Source organism: Ictidomys tridecemlineatus, chromosome 1 (genome assembly GCF_052094955.1).
Source record: "Ictidomys tridecemlineatus isolate mIctTri1 chromosome 1, mIctTri1.hap1, whole genome shotgun sequence".
In the NCBI taxonomy this organism is placed as follows: domain Eukaryota; kingdom Metazoa; phylum Chordata; class Mammalia; order Rodentia; family Sciuridae; genus Ictidomys; species Ictidomys tridecemlineatus.
This window is the reverse complement of record NC_135477.1, coordinates 122312215-122335142: the sequence shown is the minus strand read 5'-3', so window position 1 is coordinate 122335142 and position 22928 is coordinate 122312215. Positions and strand designations below refer to the sequence as shown.

The 22928-nt window shown below is 37.9% G+C and overlaps 2 protein-coding genes across 8 annotated transcripts in view; both read right to left on the bottom strand.

The window, feature by feature from the left end:
• Positions 1–598: 598 nt before the first annotated feature.
• Rnf14 (ring finger protein 14) lies at positions 599–17697 on the bottom strand. 7 transcript variants are annotated; one of them, XM_040272328.2, is made up of 10 exons: positions 17526–17696; positions 15573–15691; positions 14939–15112; positions 13534–13695; positions 12356–12507; positions 7060–7587; positions 5961–6189; positions 5420–5592; positions 2595–2725; positions 599–1976 (listed from the first exon to the last, which is right to left on the bottom strand). In XM_040272328.2, the coding sequence occupies exons 4-10, from the start codon at positions 13685–13687 to the stop codon at positions 1919–1921; spliced, it is 1425 nt and encodes a 474-aa protein (XP_040128262.1). In that variant the 5' UTR covers positions 13688–13695; positions 14939–15112; positions 15573–15691; positions 17526–17696; the 3' UTR covers positions 599–1918. The 7 variants fall into 7 exon arrangements, with proteins under 7 accessions (XP_040128262.1, XP_013213617.1, XP_013213619.1 ...); XM_013358163.4 differs by having other exon boundaries at positions 15585–15691; XM_013358165.4 differs by lacking the exon at positions 17526–17696 and adding an exon at positions 16809–17519.
• Positions 17698–20095: 2398 nt separating this feature from the next.
• Dele1 (DAP3 binding cell death enhancer 1) overlaps positions 20096–22928 on the bottom strand; it is a 40218-nt gene continuing 37385 nt past the window's right edge. The window contains exon 12 of the transcript XR_013437872.1: positions 20096–22884. The gene's annotated coding sequence lies outside the window, so the exon portion shown is untranslated. The remainder of the gene's footprint in view (positions 22885–22928) is intronic.

The window sequence follows — 22928 nt, the reverse complement described above, 5'->3', positions numbered from 1 at the left end:
AATCATAAAAGAAGAAAAATATCCTTCCATTTCTTTCACAAAACTGTACTATGAAGACTTCTTTCCTATATCTATGATATCATCAATATACAACAGCTTAAAATAAAATGATCGGTAGCAAATATCAACCAGTTTATGAACTAGAATTTCTGAGTGGCTACTACTAAAAAATTCCAAATTATTCAATCACTTTTCTTAGGTATTATGAATAATCATTTGTCAATTTCCATTTCTTATCACCAACTTATTCTTTAACTTCAGTTCTCATATAAAATGTGTTAAATGAAAGTCCATAAAACATAGCTGTTTAAACAAACATGAGCCTTAAAATCTAGGCTCAGTCACAAGCCCAGATAAGAAAAGAAAATTCCATTCAGGACTTTCTTTTTCTCACTTTAAGAGCTATACCTGGGTACAGGGTTTTATGACCCCTTGGATACAGGTGTAGCTCAGGGACAAAGTGCATGCTAAGCATGCTTGAGGTCCTGGGTTCAGTCTCTAGCACCAAAAAAGTAAAAAGTTATAATAGTTTTACCATGTGATCAGTTTCCTCGATGATAGAACAAACAGCAGAACAAATTATGTTCTAATTATAAGATGATTTTTAAAAACTATTTTTATTTTTAAGATTAAGCATCCTCATTGACAATCCAGAAACACACTTGCTGACTTTTTGGACATACACACCTAAAACAGTTAAAAGTGATTCCTCAATTTTCAATGACAAGGTAGAAGCAAAAACATGTTCACAAGCTGCAACTGAATTCTTCTATCCCTCTTTTTAAAAAAAAAAAATTTAATTTGCTAAGCCACTCACCAAACCATAAGGAAAAACAATTTTCCAAAAAGCCAACAAAATCCAGAAATAGGAATCTAGGTATCAAGCCAAAATTATCACCCAAAGCACTGCTGTTGCAAAAAAGCCAAATTCCCATAGCTCATTAGAGAAGACCTTTAAAAAGAACTCAGGTTAGGGCTGGAACTACAGTAATGTATATAGGTTCAAACACCAGATAATTAAAGAACATTCAGCTTGTTCAGCTTGAGAATACATTAGGCTTTCTCTTGTTTCTGCAGAGGAAAATGTGTGCTGCTGGAATTAATATTAAAACTGTCCTTGCAACAGAAGGCAGGGGGAGGGTAAAAGGAGAAAATGTAGAACAAAAAGGTAAATCTAAGCTCTACTGCCCAGGAAAGTAGAATAGGGCGGAAATTCTCCCACATCAGTTTCATTACATTATAGATTTGGCTCAAAATCAGTGAACTATATATATATCACTCATAAATATCAAGCCACCCACAGTGTTTGTGGTACTGAAAAATATTTCTTAAATTATTATAAATTTCTAAATTCTAAAAAGCATCAATCAAAATAACACTGCACCATCCAGTCATAGAGCAAAAAGCTTCCTCCAAAGAGAACTTAGCAGAAATTTCAGTTGGAAGGAATGTGAGTAATGTGGAGTGAATGGGATCAGGCTCTCAGTATGATTTTAATAAGGCTTCTACCCACCCCAGCTGTTAGGAGTACTGAGTGGGCTCCAACAGAATGTCTCAGAGGGATGCTCCTTGGAGACAGGTCTATATGTTTAATTCCTGACCCTTCTCCTTACCTAAAGCTTGGGGAAGAAAATAAATATTTACTTTTTAGTTAAAAAGAGCTTTGGGCATATTATATTATTTAATATTCTGTAATTTTCATTTTCTGAACCTTTGGCTTATAATTTTATCAATTTATGATACATGGAAAAATGTATGAAGGTGCCATAATCAGTAGTACCAAATGAAAATATAAACCTTGCTCTTCCTTATCTTCTATGAATGCATGGTACCCTAAATATCCTGCAAAGTTACTTTGTACACTTGACAAGATTAGGGAAAACCATTCCATTTCCATATTATGAGCAGAAAGAGTTAACTAGTCTTCAATCTCATCTTCCCAAATATCTCCATTAACATCCACAGCATGGAACAACCTGGAAGCATAAAATAAGGTACATATTTAAGCACTTCAATAAAATTAAATGTAATGTTTTTTCTCCTCTCAAAAACACTTTCTGTACTGTTTTAATAACATCTGTGTATATCTTTTCTTCTTTTTAATCTCTCCATAGAGGAGGGCTGACATCTGGGTCCCTCTCAGCAAGCTGCCTTAAAGTTAATAAGAATAGTTCTTTTAGCTACTTGTGGTGGTACATATCTATAATCCCAGCTACTCAGCAGGCCGAGGCATGAGGATCACAAGTTTAAGGCCAGCCTCATCAATTTATCCTATCTTAAAATAAAATAAAAAGGGCTGGGGGTGTGGTGTGGTTTAGTGACAGAGTGCTTGCCTATAATGTACAAGGCCCTGGGTTCAATCCTGAGCACAGACAGACAACAACAACAACAAAACTGAGAGGAAAAAAAGTAAAGAATTTTCAGACAGTGTATATTCTCATTATTAAACTCAGTTTCAAGAAACTAATATAAACATTTGGAAAATGTAGTAGAATTCCCTAAGTTCGAGTACATAAGTAAAACATTCGATTTGTAGTCTACAAATCAGGTATCAAAAAGGTGCTGCTAAATCTATGGATTCTGTGTATACATACCTGTTAAAACATGGGGAATCGGGATCAGTAAAATGTTTGTAAGGGTTTGCTCTAGATAGAGAACCCATGCAAATCCAGCAGAAATATTGCATACAGCCAGTACATGTCATCTTGTTACATCCATCTAACTTCTGGTGGGAAGGACAAAAAGAACATTATCAAGGATGTAAAAGCAAAAGTGAAAAACAAATGCCAAAAAGATTCCATATAAAATTCTAGTTTTCTCCCCGTTTTCATATAGAATTGAAATATACAGGTAACACACAACTATTTAATGCTTATAATTTTGCATTACAAGTAAAATATAGAAAATATCTAGTAGGTATTCTACAAATAGATACTTAGCAAAATCGTGTTTTTTAAAAATATTTTTAGTTGTCAATGGATCTTTATTTTATTTTTTTATATATGATGCTAAGAATCGAACCCAGTGTCTCACATATCTTTTCTGATAAATGGTAGATACAAACCAAACATATGACTATAGATGTAGTTACATATGACCATATATATGACGATATTATAGATTAACATTAAAATGTTTAGATTAAATGTTTAAGTTTTAAATTTTTACATAAACCTAAGTAAATATTTGGTATCAAGTCTTCCAACCTATTCTAGGGCTAAGGCATATCAGAAGTGATCAAATATAATGCCAGGTTCCTATGTGTGGGTGTATAAAAACACACACACACACACACACACACACACACACACACACACACACACACACACATATAAACCGAAACTGGAGAATATGTAACACCATCAATATTAACTAGAGAATCACCACTAGGTTCAGTTCAGATATAAAGGACTGGAACAGTAGTTATATTTTGACTTTAAAAGGTTAAAATTTTGGCAAGAAATAACAGATTTTTCTAATTATTTGACTCAGATTAATAGAAAAAAATTTCTCTACTTTCTAAGTATATACTTGTTAAATGGGTATGTTGCTTTCCTGGGCAGTTTTGAGGAATAAGATGTGACATTCTTCCCTCCTGTACTGGGGATTGAACTCAGGGCTGCACACATACCAGGCAAGTGCACTATCATTGACGTTTTTTTTTTTTTAGTTCTCAGAGGACACAACATCTTTATTTTATTTTATGTAGTGCTGAGGATCAAACCCAGCGCCCTGCGCGTACCAGGCAAACGTGTTACTGGCTTGAGCCACATCCCCAGCCCTCACTGACTTTTTAATGTTTTTATTTTTTTGGTACCAGAGATTGAATCCAGAAGTGCTTAACCACTGAGCAACATCCTCCACCCTTGTTTATTTTGAGAAAGGGCCTTGCTAAATTGCTAAGGCTGGCTTTGAACTTGCAATCCTCCTGCCTCAGTGTTCTGAGCTGTTGGGATTACAGACCTGAGCCACTGCTCCTGGCTCTTCCACTGCATTATAGCCCTGGTCCTTTATCTCATTTTGAGACAAGGTAATGCTAAATTGCCCAGGCTGGACTCAAAACTTGCACTCCTCCTGCATCAGCCTCAAGTAGCAGGTGCCAGTATGCCTGGCCAGATGATGATTTTTTTTTTTGGGGGGGGGGGTAATATGAGGGTAGAACCCAGGGACCCTCAACCACTGAAATGCATCCCTATCCCTTTTCACAGTGCTTTCTTATAGAGACAATTGTTCTCACAGTTTATCCACCTCAGAATTGAATGAGTTATGCTTTACCTATTATTTATTTTTATTTTAAGACAGCATCTCACTAAGTTGCCAAGGCTGACCTCAAACTTGAGATCCTCCTGCCTCAGCCTCCTGAATAACTGGGATTACAAGCATGTGCACCATACCCAGTCAGATATGATTTTTTAAAAGTTCAGAGGTAGTTAGTTGACTGTATCTCCAGTATGTCCTCCTCTAACTAGCTACAGTTTGAATAAGGTTTGTACCCTCCAAAACTCATGTTGGAGTTTAATTCCCATTGTGGAAACTTAATCTGACTATGGTATTAGAGGTGGGCCTTTGAGAGAAGATTAGGATTAAAGTCATGGCGGGGAGACTTATTAGAAACTGATGAAATTATAAGAGACTACAGGAAACATACACTCCCTATCTCTTGCTATATGATGTTCTGTAACGGTCTTGGGACTTTGCCAAAAAGAAGGCCCCTCAACGTTAGACCAGAACCTAAGCCAAAATAACTCTTTTCTTTATAATGTATCCAATCTGGGGTAAATTAGCAAGATAAAATGGACTAAAGCATAACCCATTCAATTCTGAGGTGGATATACTGTGAGAACAATTGTCTCTACAAGAAAGCACTGTGAAAGAGAAGTCTACATACGTTTCAGGTCAATAACAAACTCAGTGGAAGTGCATTGCTATAAGTGCAGCTACTGGGAAATCTGAGGCAGGAGGATTACAAATTGAAGGCCAACCTGAGCAACTTAGCAATACCCAGTCTCAAAATAAATTAAAAATAGGGCTGGGAACGTAGCCCAGTGGTACAACACTTGCTTAGTATACACAAGGTCGGGGCTGGGGTTGTGGATCAGCGCTCGCCTATAATGAGTGAGACACTGGGTTCGATCCTCAGCACCACATAAAAAATAAAATAAAGATATTGTGTTCATCTATAACTAAAAAATAAATATTTTTTAAAAAGTATACACAAGGTCTTTGGTTTAATACCTAATACTGCAAAAATAATAAAACAAAGTCAATAACATTGTTAATAGTCAATTTTGCATTTTCTAAGTAAGAAAGCTTAGTAAATACTAAATTGTATTTGTTTATTAACTCATAAAATTGACTAATAATAATGATGATATGTTTTCAAATCTGTTTGCCTCCAAGTCTGATACAAAACATTCACCTGTATGGGAGTCCCACAACATGGGCAACTCTTTGAGTTCTTTTCCAGCCACTCTTTACTTTCCATTTCTTCCAGGGCCTTCTGAATCACCCTCTTACCATACCTCTGTTCCAAAAATCTTTTATTAGCTTCATCTGCTTGCAGGTACTCATTTCGTAAATCTATTAATTTCTCTAGAAAGTGAAATAGAAAATAAACTTTTATACTACTTTGAATGCTAAAAATCTTTTAAATAAATGGCCATAATCTTTGACTGAAACATTTCATATCCTGCCTCTGCTTTCTTTTTTGCCCTTAGCACCTACCATTACCTAATATCCTTTTTTATTTTGTTTGCCTGTTACTCCCACTAGAATGTAAGTTCCACGAAGGCAGAAATTTTGTCTCTCTGGTCACTGCTATATGCCTAGAGCCCAGGGCAGTAACTGACACAGAAAGATATATCGGATGAATACTTCTAAATATAAAAGAATTGAAGCCATACAGCCTTGGTGGAGAAGGGGTAAAGGATACGGGGCCTGAATTCACAGTTACAACATACCTGCAGTTACCTTACATGGAGAGACCCCATGATAGGTCAACCTACACAAGGTACAGAAGGCAAAATTGCAGCTGGAGCAGATGCCCATGGTACAGCCAGGCTCCTGCATCACAGGCAGCTGGCAGCATGGGCGGGGACAGTATACAACATCTGCCATCAGGTCCAAGGTGGACTGGAGGAGAAGGCGGTCATAACGGGCAAATAACTCTGCTTCCACTAGCTCTTTGACCTGAAGGGAAATATAAAACACCATAGGTTTAATAATTCCTTAACCAGTTCTGATCCCGAGGAGATTCTTAGAATGCTGGTATAAATTAGATGGGCACAGAAATTGAAACCTCTATCCTCCTTCAGAATAAACCAAATAGGCAATGGTCTCTATCTTGACTGAATGGTGGTAGCATGGATCTACACATTTGTCAAAACTAATCAAACCATACAATTTAAATGCGTATCTCTTATTGTAAATAAAATTATGCCTTAAAATTTTATTTTAAAAACAAAGAAAATAAAAACAAGTAGAATGACTTATGCTAAAGTCTATGAATGGTTCCAAAGGATGTCCCCTTCAGATCCCAATCTCACCCCAGTAAAGGCTAGTGATTCCAAGGTTGATAGAATCCTAGCAGATACACAAAGTAAACAATTATGAATTACTTCATAATTCCTTGAACACTTCTCCTTGTCTAAGACTGCCCATTCCAAGGCCAAAAAAGGTAGCATTTACATTTTCTTAAATGATAGATTAAGACCATAACAGCTTTTCCGCTCCCCACAATACTAGGGATTGAACCCAATGGTGATTTATCACTGAGCTCTATCCCCACATCCACAGCCCTTTTTAAAAATTTTAAAACAGAGTGTTGCTAAGTTGCTAAGGCTGGCCTTGGACTTGTGATCTGCCTGCCTCAGCTGGGTTGCTGGTGTGTGCCATTGTGCCTGGCCAAACTATATAGCATTCTTAGTGGATACAGTGAAACAACCTGTGTGCTTGTTCCAAGGCCTTAGATTGCCCCATGAGCTATCAAGGAAGTCCCTGAGAATAAGTCTCCTTCTGTGAAAGATAATTAGGAGGCAACCATTAGCAAAGTCAAGTTACCTGACCAGGAGTGGCCACTGAAGGACACTTTGGTTCTGGGCAATTGAGGCATTGGACTTGGCCATCTTTTATCTGGATTTCAAAGTAGTCCTTCAGACAGGCTTTACAGTACACATGCCTACATTCCAAGAAGTACATGCACTCACTACCCAACTTCTCACAGAAACAAATATTGCACAGGAACAATTTACTATTAAAGCATTTCATCTGCTGAGCTTGATCAAAGTCCAAGATTTCCTGGATCAGACTTGACAATGATTCCACATCCTGTACAGCTCTTTCATCCACAACTTCCTCTTGGTCTACATCAGATCCAGTAGCTCCTCCAAACTCTAGTTCTGTATTGGAAGAGGCCTGAGCCGTCCTTCTCTGCACTTTTTTCTGAGAGCCCATCTTGAGCTCAAAAGGAGAGACAATGTTCAGGTATGCTAGGGTGTCTTCCTTAAGAAACTGCATCCAGGCAAACAGGACCACGCTGCCTCGGTGCTCTTCCCACAGGTTGTCTAAGTGCTTGCAGAGAGCAGAGAGCTAGGAAAAAGCACATGAAAATGCTATTGAGTTTGGAAAGAAGAAGCTGCTATCAATTCTTTGATATCTCTTGGAATATTTTTAACTTGTATGTTAGGCCCTCACACTTCCTAACATAATTTTTATTGCTATGATAAACTGTGCTACAGAACAGTATAAACATTCTTATTGAAGCACTCATATTCAGCAACATGAGCCACAACAGAATACCAAGTCCTAAGTTAGAAGTACCAGGAAAACAGGAGAAATGGCAAAATTCCATATGATGTAAACAAGATTTACATTTTCAGCTGAAATGAAGGATTTTTTTTTTTTATTCTTTGATTTTGGTTTTAGTATTACTTTATACCTTTATGCAGAAGAAAGAGATCTAGTTCTACAACAAACTAATTCTTTTCTTTTGGGAATCCTAGCCCTGTAGGTATTCTGGAATTATGGTTAGAAAAAGAACAGTTAAAAAATATCATCCAGGACTGGGGATGTGGCTCAGTGGTAGAGGGCTTGCCTAGCAAGCCTGAGGCCCCAGGTTTGATCCACAGCACCACAAAGCAAAATCATTCAAGAAAGAATAATCTTTTCAATAAATGATGACGGCAGGGCTGAAGTTGTAGCTCAGTAGTAGAGCACTTGCCTAGCACATGTGAAGCACTGGATTTGATCCTTAGCACCATATAAAATAAATAAATAAAAAGATTGCATTCATCTACAACTAAAAATGCATTAAAATAAAATAAACAGTAATAGCAAAATTGAACATTTACATGCAGAAGGATAAAAACAGACTCTTATCTCTCACCAGTTTAAAAAACTAAAACCATAAATGTAACACCTACAACTATGAAACTACTACAGAAAACATAAGAGAAATGCTTCAGACCACTGGAATGAGCAGGGCCTTTTTGGATAAGACCCTAAAAGCTTAGGAAACAAAAGCAAAAATGAACAAATGAGATTACTGCAAACTAAAAAGCTTGTGTACAGCAAAGGAAATAATCATCAAATTAGGAGACAACCAATAGTATGGTGAAAGTATTTGTAATGTATACATCTGACAAGGGTTGATCCAGAATATATAAGAAACTCCAAAAACTCAATAGCAAAAACAAACAAAACAAAAAATCCCCAATAAGTAACTTGATTTAAGTAATCTGGGCAATAGGAGACTAGAGGTATAGCTCTGGGATAAGAGTGCTAATTTAGCATGCACAAGGCCCTGGTTTCAATCCCCAGCACTGCAAAAAGACTAGTGGAGGAGCAGAGAGGAATAGACCTAAGTAGATATTTCTCAAAAAAAGAAATACAAATAGCTAATAAGGTATATTAAAAAACGTTCAACATGACTAATCAGGGGAAGTGCAAACCAAAATCAGAATATCACCTCATTCCAGCAAGCACAGTTATAAAAAACAAGTGCTGACAAGGATGTGGAGAAAAGTGAACCCTTGCACACTGTTGGTGAGAAAGTAAACTAGTACAGCCAATATGGAAAACAGTATGGCGGTTTCTCAAAAATTAAACACAGAATTATAATCTGATCCAGTAATCCCACTACTGGGTACATATCCAAAGAAAATAAAATCAGTATGTCAAAGAGATATGGGAGTATCTTCACTCCCATATTAATTGCAGCACTATTTACCATAGCCAAGAAGTGGACTAAACAATCATCAATGGATGAGTGGATAAGGAAAATGTAGTTCACTTATATAACAGAATACTATTCAGACATAAAAGAATCTCCAACCATATAACTGGAAATCATTAAGTGGAATAAGACAGGTACCGAAAGACAAGTACTACATGATCTCGATCATATTTGGAATACAGAAAAGTTAATCTCATAGAAGTGGAGAGTATAATGGTTGCTACCAGAAGCTGGGGAGAAAAAAAGGAGAAGGAAGACTGGGGAAAAGTTGATTAATAGGTACAAAGTTACAGTTATATAGGAGCAAAAAAATTCTGGGTGCTATTGCACAGTAAAGTGACTACAGATAACAAAAATATTTATAAAGAAAAAAGGAAGGATGTTAAATATTTTCATCATAAATTATAAATACTCGAGAAGACAGATATTTACCCCAACTTAAACTTATATATGTAGGTATGTAATGTAAACATACATAATGCATGCATTAAAATATCACATATCCCATAAATACAATAAATCTTTATGCTTTCATATGTCAGATAGAGAATAAATTTAGAAAATAAAAATACCACCCAAGTTTTAAAGTTTATTCTAACTTTAAGTCCTCTCAAAAAGTCAACTCATCTGAAGGATTTACTAGCAGACTTCAACCTTAGAGCTTGTTTTTCAGATTTACAAGCTACTTTTAATTATGCAATCTGGGCTTACATCAGATCCTGATTAATAGAGGGAAGTGACTGATACTGACCTTGGACATAACTACAAGCCCTCAATATGGTTTGGCTGCCATAGAGTAAGTTTACGCTTTCTAAACTAAGCAACCAAAGTTAAACTATTTTGTCTTTTTCTCTTTAAAAAATGGTCTGTTCAATTTGAAAGGCAAATATAAGAGGATTTTCCATTAAAAACGTAAAATATTTGTAAGTAGAGCTCAGGAATTATAAGCTGCTTTTCCTTTTTTAGGTAAACACTCAAAAATAAGCCTTCCAGATGGCAAACAAATGTTATAAATTTAAACAAGTCAAAAAGGACCACATTTTCTGTTCTTTGCTCTGCACAGTGCTACTGACTAAACCCCATACAGGTAAAATCTTATACACTTATTGGTGAGATAAGATTGGACAACTAATACTATTTCACATTTGCTTGAAGATGCTTATAATATCACTCATGCTTTGGAGAAATGTGCTAACATCTGTAAAATGTAATAAATACTTAAAAGGGAAGCTCTGAATGCTGTGTGAGTGACCAAGTCCAATAAAAAACCCATTCTTTGGCCATCCCTTTTTCTTCTCCAGTCTCTTCTCAAAAGACAGGGATGCATGTTAATGATAATGTGAAAGGGAAAGGGGAAGACAGTGGAAAAGAGCAAGAGAGAGACTATGTGTGTTTACATTGGAGGAAGAATAATGGAAATACCAGAAAACTAAATCCACTTCTTGAATCCTATCTACCCACCCCAATTCAATGAATAACAACAGGTCCATGTGTCAACTTCACTATCAATAGGTAAATTCATAATGCCATGGAGTCAGGGTGCAGCAACAAATGAGAAATGAATCATAAAAGAATCTAAGAGACCATCTAAAATGTCAATTATATACATAAGAATTTGATAAAGAATCATACTATAATTTTAGCTGTAAAACAAAAAATGAACAATCCTCCTCCTCTGCAGCCCCCAACAGGTCAGCATTAAGTATGCTAGAATCTGAAACTACCACTAGACAGTTAACCTATCCTGTTTGCATGTGTGTACATGCATAAATGCATGAAAGTCAAATATCAAGAGCTCTCTGGAGAAATGAAACTACAAATATCTACAATAATCTGGTCATCTATCAGTGATCTAAATGTCCAATAGTCTTTATCTTCCTGGGCAAACACTCAGCTGTCTTGCATGTACTGGCTCTGGTACAGATACTACAATGCAAAGTAATATACCTTTTTATTCTACATGTATTATCTTTTATAGAGTTAATTTTTTCAAAACCATAATCTCAATTTTGCAAAAGCACTTTCATCTAAAAGATTAGACTGGTGGGTGGGGAAATGAAAATTATATGTTTAAAAACTAAGGAGCTAGGGCTGGGGTCATGGCTCAGTGGTTTAGCGCTTGCCTAGTACATATGAGGCTCTGAGTTTGATTCTCAGCATCACATAAAAATAAATAAAGCATTGTGTCCATCTATAACTTTAAAAACTTAAAAAATTTAAAAATATAAGGAACTATTCCTTGAGATCAGCAACTCTGACAGGTTTTGTCTTAATAAATATCAATCTTTATCATGACCGAGAAAAGTAGCTCTTATTGATCCATTATGTCCCAGAATATATGTTTATCAAGAGTTCAGGTTGAAGAAGTGCATGAAGGCTTCAAACATAAATGATAAAGAGAAGAAAATGCTAATTACCTGATTTAATTAATACATAGTTTACATTTGTTGAAATATCACACTGCGGCCTATAACTATGTATAATTAAGAAAAGAAAAAAGAATTGAGGATGTTACTAGAAAAGAATATATAACCCAGAGGGAATAAAGGCTCTCAACAAAAGGTCTCAAACTTTAATGAGATCTCTACAAGAACTGTACACGTTTCTATTTGTGTACATTTACAACTAAATGATACTAGTCAATAATTATTGATTAATATATAGATTTTTAGGAAGAAAATCGCTTGGTATACTTACTCAAGAAATTCGCTTATTATAGCTACCTTAGCTCAATTTTCAGTCCTAATTACATCTTTCATTTAAGGAATGGATTTAAAAAACTAAGAAAAAAATGTCAACATCTATGAAAAACGAGGACCTTATAGTCTCCATTACAATAGATTAAATTTAAAAATAGTAAGACAAGAAACAATATACTTGATTAAAACTTATTACCATTGCAATTCATGATTAATCACTTCAGTTACTGCCATTCCTTTTTAAAACACCAAACATTTTCAATTCATTAACATTAGGATTCATGAAGGCAAGTGGGAAAAAAATTACAAAATCAAAGCCATTTGTTCTTCATGCACTGAATTCAAGATCATCAAAGTAGTCTTCACTTAAAGATGATTTTGTAAGGTTCTAAAATGGATAGGAGAAATTAAGTTTTGGGTCTACCTGAGTTGGTGACAGCCATTTGCCACTAAGTGTGAATGAAGGTGGGGAGGAGGATGGATAATCTGGTGGCAGTTCAAAGTTCAGCACAAGTGGAGGCAGAAAGCAAATGGTGTATTCAAAGCCACTAGTCTGGAGACACTCATTTGAATTGCCTGAACCAAAAACAAAGATTAGAAAGGATCAGTTGATCAACACTTGAGTGTCCATTACTATTGAGCAGTGCTCAAGAAAGACTAATGCTTTAGTTGAGGGAATAAAAACCCTCCCCCAAAGCACTTTCTATTCCCTAATTTTAACTTCATAGCCACCACTTAAAAAAAAATCTTCTAAGCCCTCAAGAAATCTACTAAGCACCATGAAAATGTGTAATGAAGACATATAACATATTATTACATAACACTTCTCAGTACATTTCCTAACATTAATAATCAATGTTTTGTTTTGTTGTTGGTTATAAACAAGACAATTAAAGATGTAATCCAAAGAAAAAGATGTTTATTTCTATCAAACAACCATGACTTTCTTAGACTAGGATGTGCCAAATACCCACAAATCACAGTTGAGAATGTTTGTGCCAGCACAATGATCTCGGGCTTGAAGACCTGTTAAAGCACACAACACTCTCACAACCAAAGTTTCATTTAAATAATCACTTGTTCTTTATTCAATATCCCTAGAGTAGAAACATTTTGAGAAAGCATGCATCAAGGTCTTCTGTGTTTGTATCAAAAGCAGCAGTTTTGTCTTTTTGAAGCAAACAGCCACAGAGTAACAGGATATGTCACTTGTTTATGATAGCTGAAATGATTCTGGAAACCAAATAGTATCAACAACCACCATGGTACTTTAAGGCTTTCCCAAGTTTTACGTGTATATTCTTTCGTTTTCTCTATGATTATCTCCATTAAACTATCAGTGACTCAGGGCTGTAAACTGCTAGTTAGAAGACAGAATGCATGAAACATGCAAGATAATGCCTCAATTCAGTGGTCAAAAGGCAGAATGAAATTGCAAACTGCTTATCTCCCATTTTTTAAAAATAGAAACATGCATTAAATCTGTACAACTACCATCTATCACTAATGCCTAGAAACATACAATGACAAATAGAGTACACTAAACATTTGAGAATAATCTTTATTTAGAAAAATCTGTGTAAGAGAATATTATTAACTAACCGCTCACAAATATCTTGAAATTTTGTGGCAAATCCAAATAGATCCTGGTTTCTCCACCTTGGACAGACTCTGCTTTTCTAAATTCATCTCCATCATAAATACTCGCCAGGGCCAGCAATTCATCCTCCTGAGCTTCTCGGTCTTCTGACGACATTTAATGTTCTGAAGAATTGAAGATAATCGTTCAAATCAGTTAAGAATAGAAATTATACAGAGTTGGGAAAAGTTTAATAGTACATAAAACAAAAAGTTCCTCACAAATAACTGCAAAGGATTAATCAATACTCTCACTCTTCTATTAAACTAAAAATGACAGCCATATCTAGCATTCTACTTGCTTTGCAATAAAATCTTTTTTAAAAAGGGTGCTTATGGTGCTTCCAATTGTTGACCTTATCAGTTAGGTATCATGACTGATTTTAAAAAAAAATTCAAAAGAACAAATAAAGCTGGGAATATAGCTCAGTGATAGAATTTCAGCCTATCATGAATGAGATCCTGAGTTCAATCCTCAGCATTGCAAAAAAATAAAATAAAGGACAAAGTGCAATCTACTTTGACTTATCCACTGAACTTAGCAAAACCTTGTTCATCAAAGGGACTGGAAATAATATCTGATATGCTTTTTAAACTTTTATTGTGAGGAGACTGTGTTGTGCATTATAGAATATTTAACAGCATCCCTTGGCCTTTACCCACTAGATGCCAATAGTGCACCCCCTCCAAGTTGTGACACTCAAAAATATCTCCAGATGGGGAGTAAAATTGTTCCCAAATGAGAAAATTCTGTTCTAGATAATGTTACAGACATAGATACTATATAAGAAAGTTAGACAACTGAGCAAGCAGCAAAATAATAGATTTCTGAAAGAATACCAAATTCCAGATAATTTAAATGGGAAAAATATGCAATGAGAATCTATAAAATTACTTTAATAAAAACAAAAATATTACCATCTTGTCAATTAAAATGTTGTATGTAACTACAGTTGTTCCCTCTCAACTACAAACTTGTTTCATTGACATGTACAAAAGTGAAAGGTTAGGACTTGGTTTTATAGATTATAAAAGTTGACACTGTTGCTGGTGATGTAACTCAGTAATAGAACTTGCCTAGCATGTGTGAAGCCCTGAGTTCAATCCCCAGTACCAAAAAAAAAAAAAAAAAAAAAAGGGCTGGGGATGTAGCTGAGTGATAAAGCACTCGCCCTAGCATGTGTGAAGGCCCTGGGTTTGATCCCAGCACCATGACACAAAACGGTGACACCAAAAAAGTTAAACAAAATCATTTAAAATATTCCATTTTCTAGTTATATATTTTTTCCAACAAATGCTAATGGCTCTGTTTAAACTGCATCCCCTATCTAAGACACAGTGACATGTTCTATTTGAGGTCAGTTAGTACCTGTTAATAACAACCAGAAGAAAATGATATTAACACTGCAGTCTGAATTTCAGTTCTGTTTGGAATTTGTGCAAATCCCATTTATTCTCCAGCCAGTGGAGCTGAGACTGCTGAAGCTGGGTAAGAGGCCAAGATGTGGGACTCATATTAGACATACTATAGAAATCCTGCCATCTGCAGAAAAGAAATATGAAAGATGGTGTTAGGACCCTATCCAAATTTAAGTTCTGAATTTTCATTATGACTACTTATGTCAAACACAACCTAACATATGGCCAATCCTAATGTACAGCTGCATATTACTCTCCCACAACAGACTGAATCAGGTAGTTAAAGGGGCAATTGCGTGTTCTGCAGCAATGACAGAGGCCTTCTTATCTCACTGCACTCAGCCCAGAGAGGAACACAAGGTCATATGAAAGGACAAGATACATGCCCCATAACAAACATCTTCCTAAATTTGTTTTTTATTTTTCTTTCCTTCCTCTTCTGCTGCTTCTATTCATTTAAATCCCCATCCCCACCTCCCTCCAGTTTTTCCTTTCTCCTATACAAGAATTAACCTTGGCAGCGCCATTCAAGGTTAGCTCAATGTCGATGGCAGGATAATATTTTAAAACAAGAGAATACATACATGCATACATACACTTTTTAAGTTTTATTCTAAATGCTTTAGAGTCAGACTTCTAAACTGGGGTCCACAAGAAGGGAAGTGTATTCCACAGACGGGTTATGGAGAATCCAATGAGTACCCTGAAATTATATGAAAAATACTGTATGAAACCATAGTTTTAAAACCAGATTCTCAGCCAGTTTCGGTGATGCATGCCTCTAATTCAGTGCATGAGACTGAGGCAGGAGGACCACGACTTCAAAGCCGGCTTCAATAACTTAGTGAAGCCCCTAAGCAACTTAGTGAGAACCTTTCCCTAAATATAAAAAGGGCTGGTGATGTGGCTCTGTGGTTAAGGAGCTCCCTGGGTTCAATCCCCAGTACTAAAAACAAAAAGCAGATTCTCAGATGTGTGACAAGAATAATATTCAGAATCAATTTTCATTTATTGAGCATCTACTATGTACTATATTGGATCCTTCTGCATGACTTTTAAATCTTCAACAATTTTACCAGGTGATAAGAGGATTAAGCAAGCTTTTTGTTTCTTTCCATTAAAATATTTATAGATGATATGAAAAATGAGCTTATAGTTTTAGGTTACTAGTCTCCATCTTGTCTGAACATTAGACTCTCCTAAGGAGCTACTTTTGAAAATCCCCAAATCCAGGCTATACTCAAGGGCAACTGAATCAGGCCTCTAATTTTCCAAGCTGTCCAGGTGATTCCAATATGCAGTCAGGGCTGAAAACCTGTACTTCCCTTCAACAGTTCTCATGACCTAGCACACTAGACTTCAGCTGCTTAAGTTGCCAGTGGGCCCTAATTCCCTAATTCTGGTCCCTAAATTCCATTTTCTACTGATTCCATCCCCTCATCATCCGAGGCCCAATCCAAAAGCCCTTATTCCACTCAGCACTTTCCAGACACCATGTCTTTCTTTAAAATGCAAATATTATGACATTGTCACATCCCACCTGATGTTACAGTAGCTGATGAATTTGCACTTCCTCTCCTACTAGTCTGTAAAGGGAGAAGACCAAATCTTTCATCTGTGTATTATTCTCGTCATCTAGTAGTGCTTTGCATTAAACACTGGAAAATTATAAATGGATCGGGGTGATACGCAGTGTACTGGAACTAGGGGATCTAGGGGCATGGTGTTCAGTGACCACCCTGCCACATCCCACTAGAAGCAGGAAGTTGGGTCAGTCGTCACAATAACATTAAGAACAGTAACAATCAGTGAACTCTCACCGTGTCAGGCGTTGTGCTAAGCCCTTTCAATGCATTAACTGATGCTGAGTTCCACAACCACATGAAGCAAGTCCTATTACTATATCCATTACACAAATAAGAAAAATGACAGCGTAGGTTGACTTTCTGGCCCAAGATCACACAGTTACTAAAGAACTAAATCTGGATTCACAACGCCCGATTTCTTCATCTGTAACACGGGAGCAACAAGAAACCCTGGCGCCAACAGACAAGAGATAATTCAAAGTTTAATATTAGTTGTGGCAAACCGGAAACCGCTACAGTAGTGAGGGAAGCCCCTCCTCCGCCGGCTTTCCCTACAGCCTCAAAAATGCTACTCATTCTTCCAGGTCACAGCGTGCAGACTCCAGCCCTGCAGCCAGCCCCGCTCCGGGCTCAGCGGGTCGCTGCCGGTGTCCACTGCGGGCCACCCGGCGTGCAGAGCTGTTTGTGCAACTCAGCAACTACCCGAGGCAGGCCCAAGCCGAGCTGCCTGCCCAGGGCCAGAAAAAGAGCGCGCTGTGTGGCCGGGCGCGGAGAGGGCCCGCCCAGGGCGTCCCGAAGGAGCAGGGCCTGGACCTTCCTCTTCCTAAGCGTCCCAGTGGGCGCCGGGCCAGGCTGCCGGGTCCCAGGTCTGCGAGCCTCGGGCCGGCTGAACAGGCCCGGCCCGGCCACCAGTCTCTGCCTCGCGCGCCCAGAGCGCGGTCCCCTCCGTACCTTCCGGCCGCCCCGCCGTGCCGGGCCCGATAGTTCCGCTCTCCGCCCTTGCCCGGGGCCCCCGCACCACCACTCGCCGGCCAGGCCTAGAGACGCCCAGCTCAACCAGCGCACCGCCTCTTCCGTTTTTAGAGCTGTCAGCTGAGCGGGGCGGATACGGCAGGGCGGCAGCCGGCGTGGGGACTGCTCTGCGCAGCCTCCGGGACCGTCCCGGTTTCCTGTGCGCCCTCCGCAGGCCATAGGCGGCGCTGCAGGCGAGCCAGCCGTTCCCACCACCACCTCGTGTGCTTCTAGAGTCGATACAAATGCAGGTTCGGGGGACATCTTAGTTAGGGGACTCCTTTCAGTAGTTGTGGTTGGGGGCCGTGAATTAGAATGTTTACCAATTCCTTGACATGAACTCCAGTCCCTGGTCCACTTGGGGTAGAGTCCCATAGCAATACTAGACCTGCGCCTCCAGGAGGACTAGGCAAGCCTCCCACCCACCCAACTACCTTCTGAGAATAGCTGCCCATCTTTCTCGCACCTGCAGTATGAAAGCATTGACTTGTTGCTCATTACAGTGCTAACTACCACATTTATTAAGCAGTTGAATGCTTCAAGCATCGTATGGTTTTATGTACATTTTCTCCACATTTAAACTTTTTTGATTTAAGTATCATTTGTTATTCTCACTTTACAAAGGAGAAAATTGAGATTCAGATTCAACAACTTAACAAAGGCCACATGATTATTTAGATATGAGCAGGAGTTAAAATTGCATGCTTCCTATCTCATTCTATAATATAAAAACTAAAAATGAATCAAAGGTCTAAATGTGAGGACATTTAAAATTATTAGAAAAATATAATAAGTGTTTATGAACTTGGATTAAGCAAAAGTTCTTTTTTCCTTTGAAGTACTGAGGATTGAACTTTTATGCTGAGCTACATCCCCAGCCTTATTTATTTATTTATTTATTTGTTTGTTTATTTTTTATTTAGGCAGTGATGGTGATTGACCAGAGGATTTTGTGCAAACTAGGCAAATGCTTTACCACTGAGCTACACTCCCAACCTGTATTTTTTTTTTTTTTATTTTGAGACAGACTCTTGCTAAATTCTGAGGCTGTCCTTGAACTTGTCCTTCTGCTTCAGCCTCCCAACTTGCTGGGATATCAGGTGTGAGCCACTGTGCCCAACAGGCAGTAGTTTCTTTTACAGGACACAAAAAGCACAAGCAATAAAAGGAAAAAAAAATAGATAGAGTGGATTTATCAAAATTAAAAACTTTGTGCTTCAAAGGACAACACCAAGAAAGTGAAAAGACAAACCACAGAAAATATTTGCAAATCATATATCTAATAAAAATTAGTTATCTAAAACATCTAAAGAACTCTAGCAACTGAACAATAGAAAAATGGACAAAGGATCTGATTAGGTACTTTCCTAATGAAGATATGTACATGGTCAGTAAACGCCTGACAGATGTTCAACATCGATAATTATCATGAGGAACCTCTTCACACCCACGAAGATGATTGTAATAAAAATAACAGGAATTGGTGAGGATGTAGAGGAATTGGAACTTTCATTTACTGTTAATTGGAATGTAAAATGGTACAGCCACTTTGGAAAATAGTTTGGTAGGTCCTCAAGAAATTAAGAGTAGAGTTAAAATGAAACTCAGAAATTCTACTCCTAGATATATACCGAAGAGAATTGAAAAATGCATACTGTACATGAATATTCATAGCAGTAATATTCACAAAACTGAAAAAGTGGAAACAACCCAAACTTCCATCAATGAATGAATGGATGAACAAAATGTGGTATATCCATACAGTGAAATACTATTTAGCAATAAAAAAGTAGTACTGATAGTTGATTTGTTATGGTTTGAATCTGGAATGTCCTTCAAAGGCTCATATGTTAAAGGATTGGTCCCCAGTGCAGTGATATTCACAGGTGGGGATTTGGGAAAGTGATGGAAGCCGGGCTCGATGGTGAACACCTGTAATTGCAGTGGCTCTGGGAGGCTGAGGCATGAGGATCATGAGTTCAAAGCCAACCTCAGCAATGGGGAGGCGCTAAGCAACTCAGTGAGACCCTGTCTCTAACCCTGTCCTTCCTGGGCTGGAGATGTGGCTCAGTGGTCGAGTGCCCCTGAGTCATTGGATCAATTCATTAATGTTATTTATACCTGAATGAACTATTAGGAAGTGATGGAAACTATAGGAAGTGGAACCTAGTTAGAGAAAGTGAGTCCTTAGGGGCATTCTGTAGGGGACTATATCATATCTCCAGCCAGTTAGTTGGTCTCTCTCTGCTTCCCACCTGCTGGGCAGTTTTCCTCTGCCACGGCTCCTTCCAGCCATGGTGCTCTACCTAGTCTCAGGCCCAAAGCAATGGAGCCAACCCACCATAGACTAAAACTTCTGAAACTGTAAGCCAAAATAAATATTTCCTCCTTTAAGTGGGTTTTCTCAAGTTTTCTGTCATAATGATGAAAAGCTGACCAACACATGCTTCAACATGAATAGAATCTTAAAAACATTGTCAAGTGAAATAAGTCACACAAAAGGCCACATATTGTATTTTTCCATTTATATGAACTGTCCAGAATCGGCAAATTCATGGAGACAGAAAGTAGATTAGTAGTTGCCATGGGCTAAAACAGAAGGAAATGGGAAGTGACTATTGATGGGTATTTTGAAGAGGGATAAAAACATTGTGGAATTAAGAGAACAGTGACGGTTGCATAACTTTGTGGATGTATTAGATATCACTGGATTGTACACCTTGTGGTGTGTGAGATACTGGGGATCGAATCCAAGTGTTTGCTAGTGATCACACTTATAACTGAGATGCAGCCCCACATCCCTTTTTTTTTTTATCTTTTTTTGAGACAACAGTCTCTAACTTGTGCAGGCTGGCCTCAAATTTGTGATCCTCCTGCCTCAACCACCCAAATAGCTGGATGGTTGAGGCAGCATCTGGATTATACATTTTAGAAGGTTTAATTTTATCATCTGTGAATTGTATCCCAATTAAAAATTATTTTAGGTTTGAAGCACTGTTCTCAGTATTTAAAAGGAATACAGATCTGTTAGCTCCTACTCCTGGGAACCATCAAACTAATGTGCCTCTGATGATCTAATGAGCTCCTGTGTCTTGCTCATTCTATATTTCTTGCTCCCCAAAAGTTAATAGCAGAGCTTGGACTCTGATCCAAGTTCATAAGATTCAAAAGCTCTTATCCACCTGCCTCCCAGGCAGGACTGGCTTCGCAGGCCACAACCCCTGCAGTCACACAAGACTGCACTGAGAAGGGTCCCAGACTTAGAAGGGCTTCTGATTTGATTTGATGCTATGATGTTGCCATCTTGAAATTCTTAGTAATTTTTTAACAAGAAGTTCTGCATTTTAATCTTTCCTTGGAATCTGAAATTTACGTAGTTGTTTCTGTACCCAAGAGAAAGGAAAAACAAGTGGGTATATCAGAGTACCCAAAGGGCTTACTGGCTATAACCTAGAGAAAACTTGAAATACCAATAATCACTCCTAACTTTCTGTCTACAAATCTTGATTGTCAGAAAACAAAAACCTGACTATACCAAACCAAACCAAAACATGTCTTAAAAAAATGCAAAGGAAAAAAGCAGAATCTCCAAAACTATTCACCAATGTCACTATTCACATTTAGCCATAGGAGCAAAACGCATGACAACTCTACCTCAGGGTGCTCAGACTAGAGACGAGACACCTCCCAGAGATGCAAAAAATGAGGAGGCCCAAGAACCAGCTCAGGAAATTCTCACAAAGTTGTAGCAGAAGGTAAATTATGACATCATGTCATGATCTCATGTCAAAGGTCACAAGAAAGAAAAGGAGAGCATTTCAGAGTAGGGTTAATAGTTTCGTGGATGTTAAAAGTCAAATATTTAGAATCTAGTTTTGAATAAAGAATTGGATAAAAAGAGTCTTTTAATAATTTTGCCTTTAGACTCCATGAAAATAACTGACTTTAGTGACTTTTATTTTGTAGGTGTGGTAAGTCTTTTCCAATGAGCTTTTCCCTCATACCCAACCTGGGACTGTGTTAAACACTTTACATGCATTGTCTCATTTAAAAAAATGCTTAGGACCCCCACATCTTAGGTAATTTTGTCTTCCTATTTTACAAAGAGGAAATTGAGGCCCTAAGGATGAAGTTATTTGACCAGTGTCACAAAATGGTGGACCAGGGTTAGGACCCATGACTCATCAGTCTCTCTCCAGTAGTCTATAAGACAATTAAGAAGTTACAATTTGCTATAACAAATACAGACAACACAAAACAGTTCTGGCCTAAGAGCTATAAGAGAAGGTCCTGAAGAAGTTAGTATTAGAGTTTAGGACATAATGTGAATATAGTGAGGCAGAAGAAGAGACCCAGCTCTATCTCCTGTTCCCAGATGATGGCGCCTAGGTCTAGGAGAGGGTGGAGTGTGTGACCTAGACCAGAGGTTCAGACATAGGCCATTAAGTGGACACAAGCTTTCCACCATCAGAGATTGTGCGGGGACTTTGCTGAGCTTCTCCTACCTTCCCAGTGGGCACAGCCTCCTTTCTGAGAGCCACCATGCACAAAGCACTCCTGAATCAAGCCCTTGACATATGGAGGAGCAGCAGTATGGAGAGGAAGCCCTGGCTCAGCTCCTAGGGAGGACTGAATGGTGGTGAGTCCCACCTAGTACCAAAGTGTCGCTGAATTCTTGCTGATCAACTATCATTGTTTATTTGCTCATCATTTAGATCTTAAAAGTCTACATTCATGTGGGAATCTAAAAAGTTGGTTGTTTTTAAATGGAGACTTTATCCTAAAAAAACAGAAAACTTAGGAGCTATCTATACTACAAGTGCAATTGTAAATAACAGAGTGCTACCATGCCTTACTTAGAGTTCTGCTCTAAGTGCTGTGTATTGACTAAGCTAAATCTTACAGCAACCCCATAACATAGTTACCATCATCATCATCATCATCATCATCACTATCATCACCATTCCTAATTTAAAGCTAGGGAAAATAATCATGGAGAAATTAACTGGTCTGCCCTTGTCACACAGATGGTCAATTACAGATCCAAGCTGTGAACCCAGGCAATTGGAGACCTGAGCCCACATCATTAATCCTAACGCTATGCTTGAACCAAGCCAATGCTTTCTCAAGGAAAATGGTCAGTTGGGTCTGTAAGGAGAAATAGCCAAATCATTGTGTGACCAGCTTCCCTGGTCAGTGCAGCCCAAATAACATGGGTCATCCCAGGGTTCAATAAAGACAGACTCTTACAAAGGCTTGAGGTTGCTGACAGTAGAAGATGTCTTCTGTGCTTCTTTACCTGCAAGGTAAAATTTGATTTACAATAATAGGCACAGAATGATC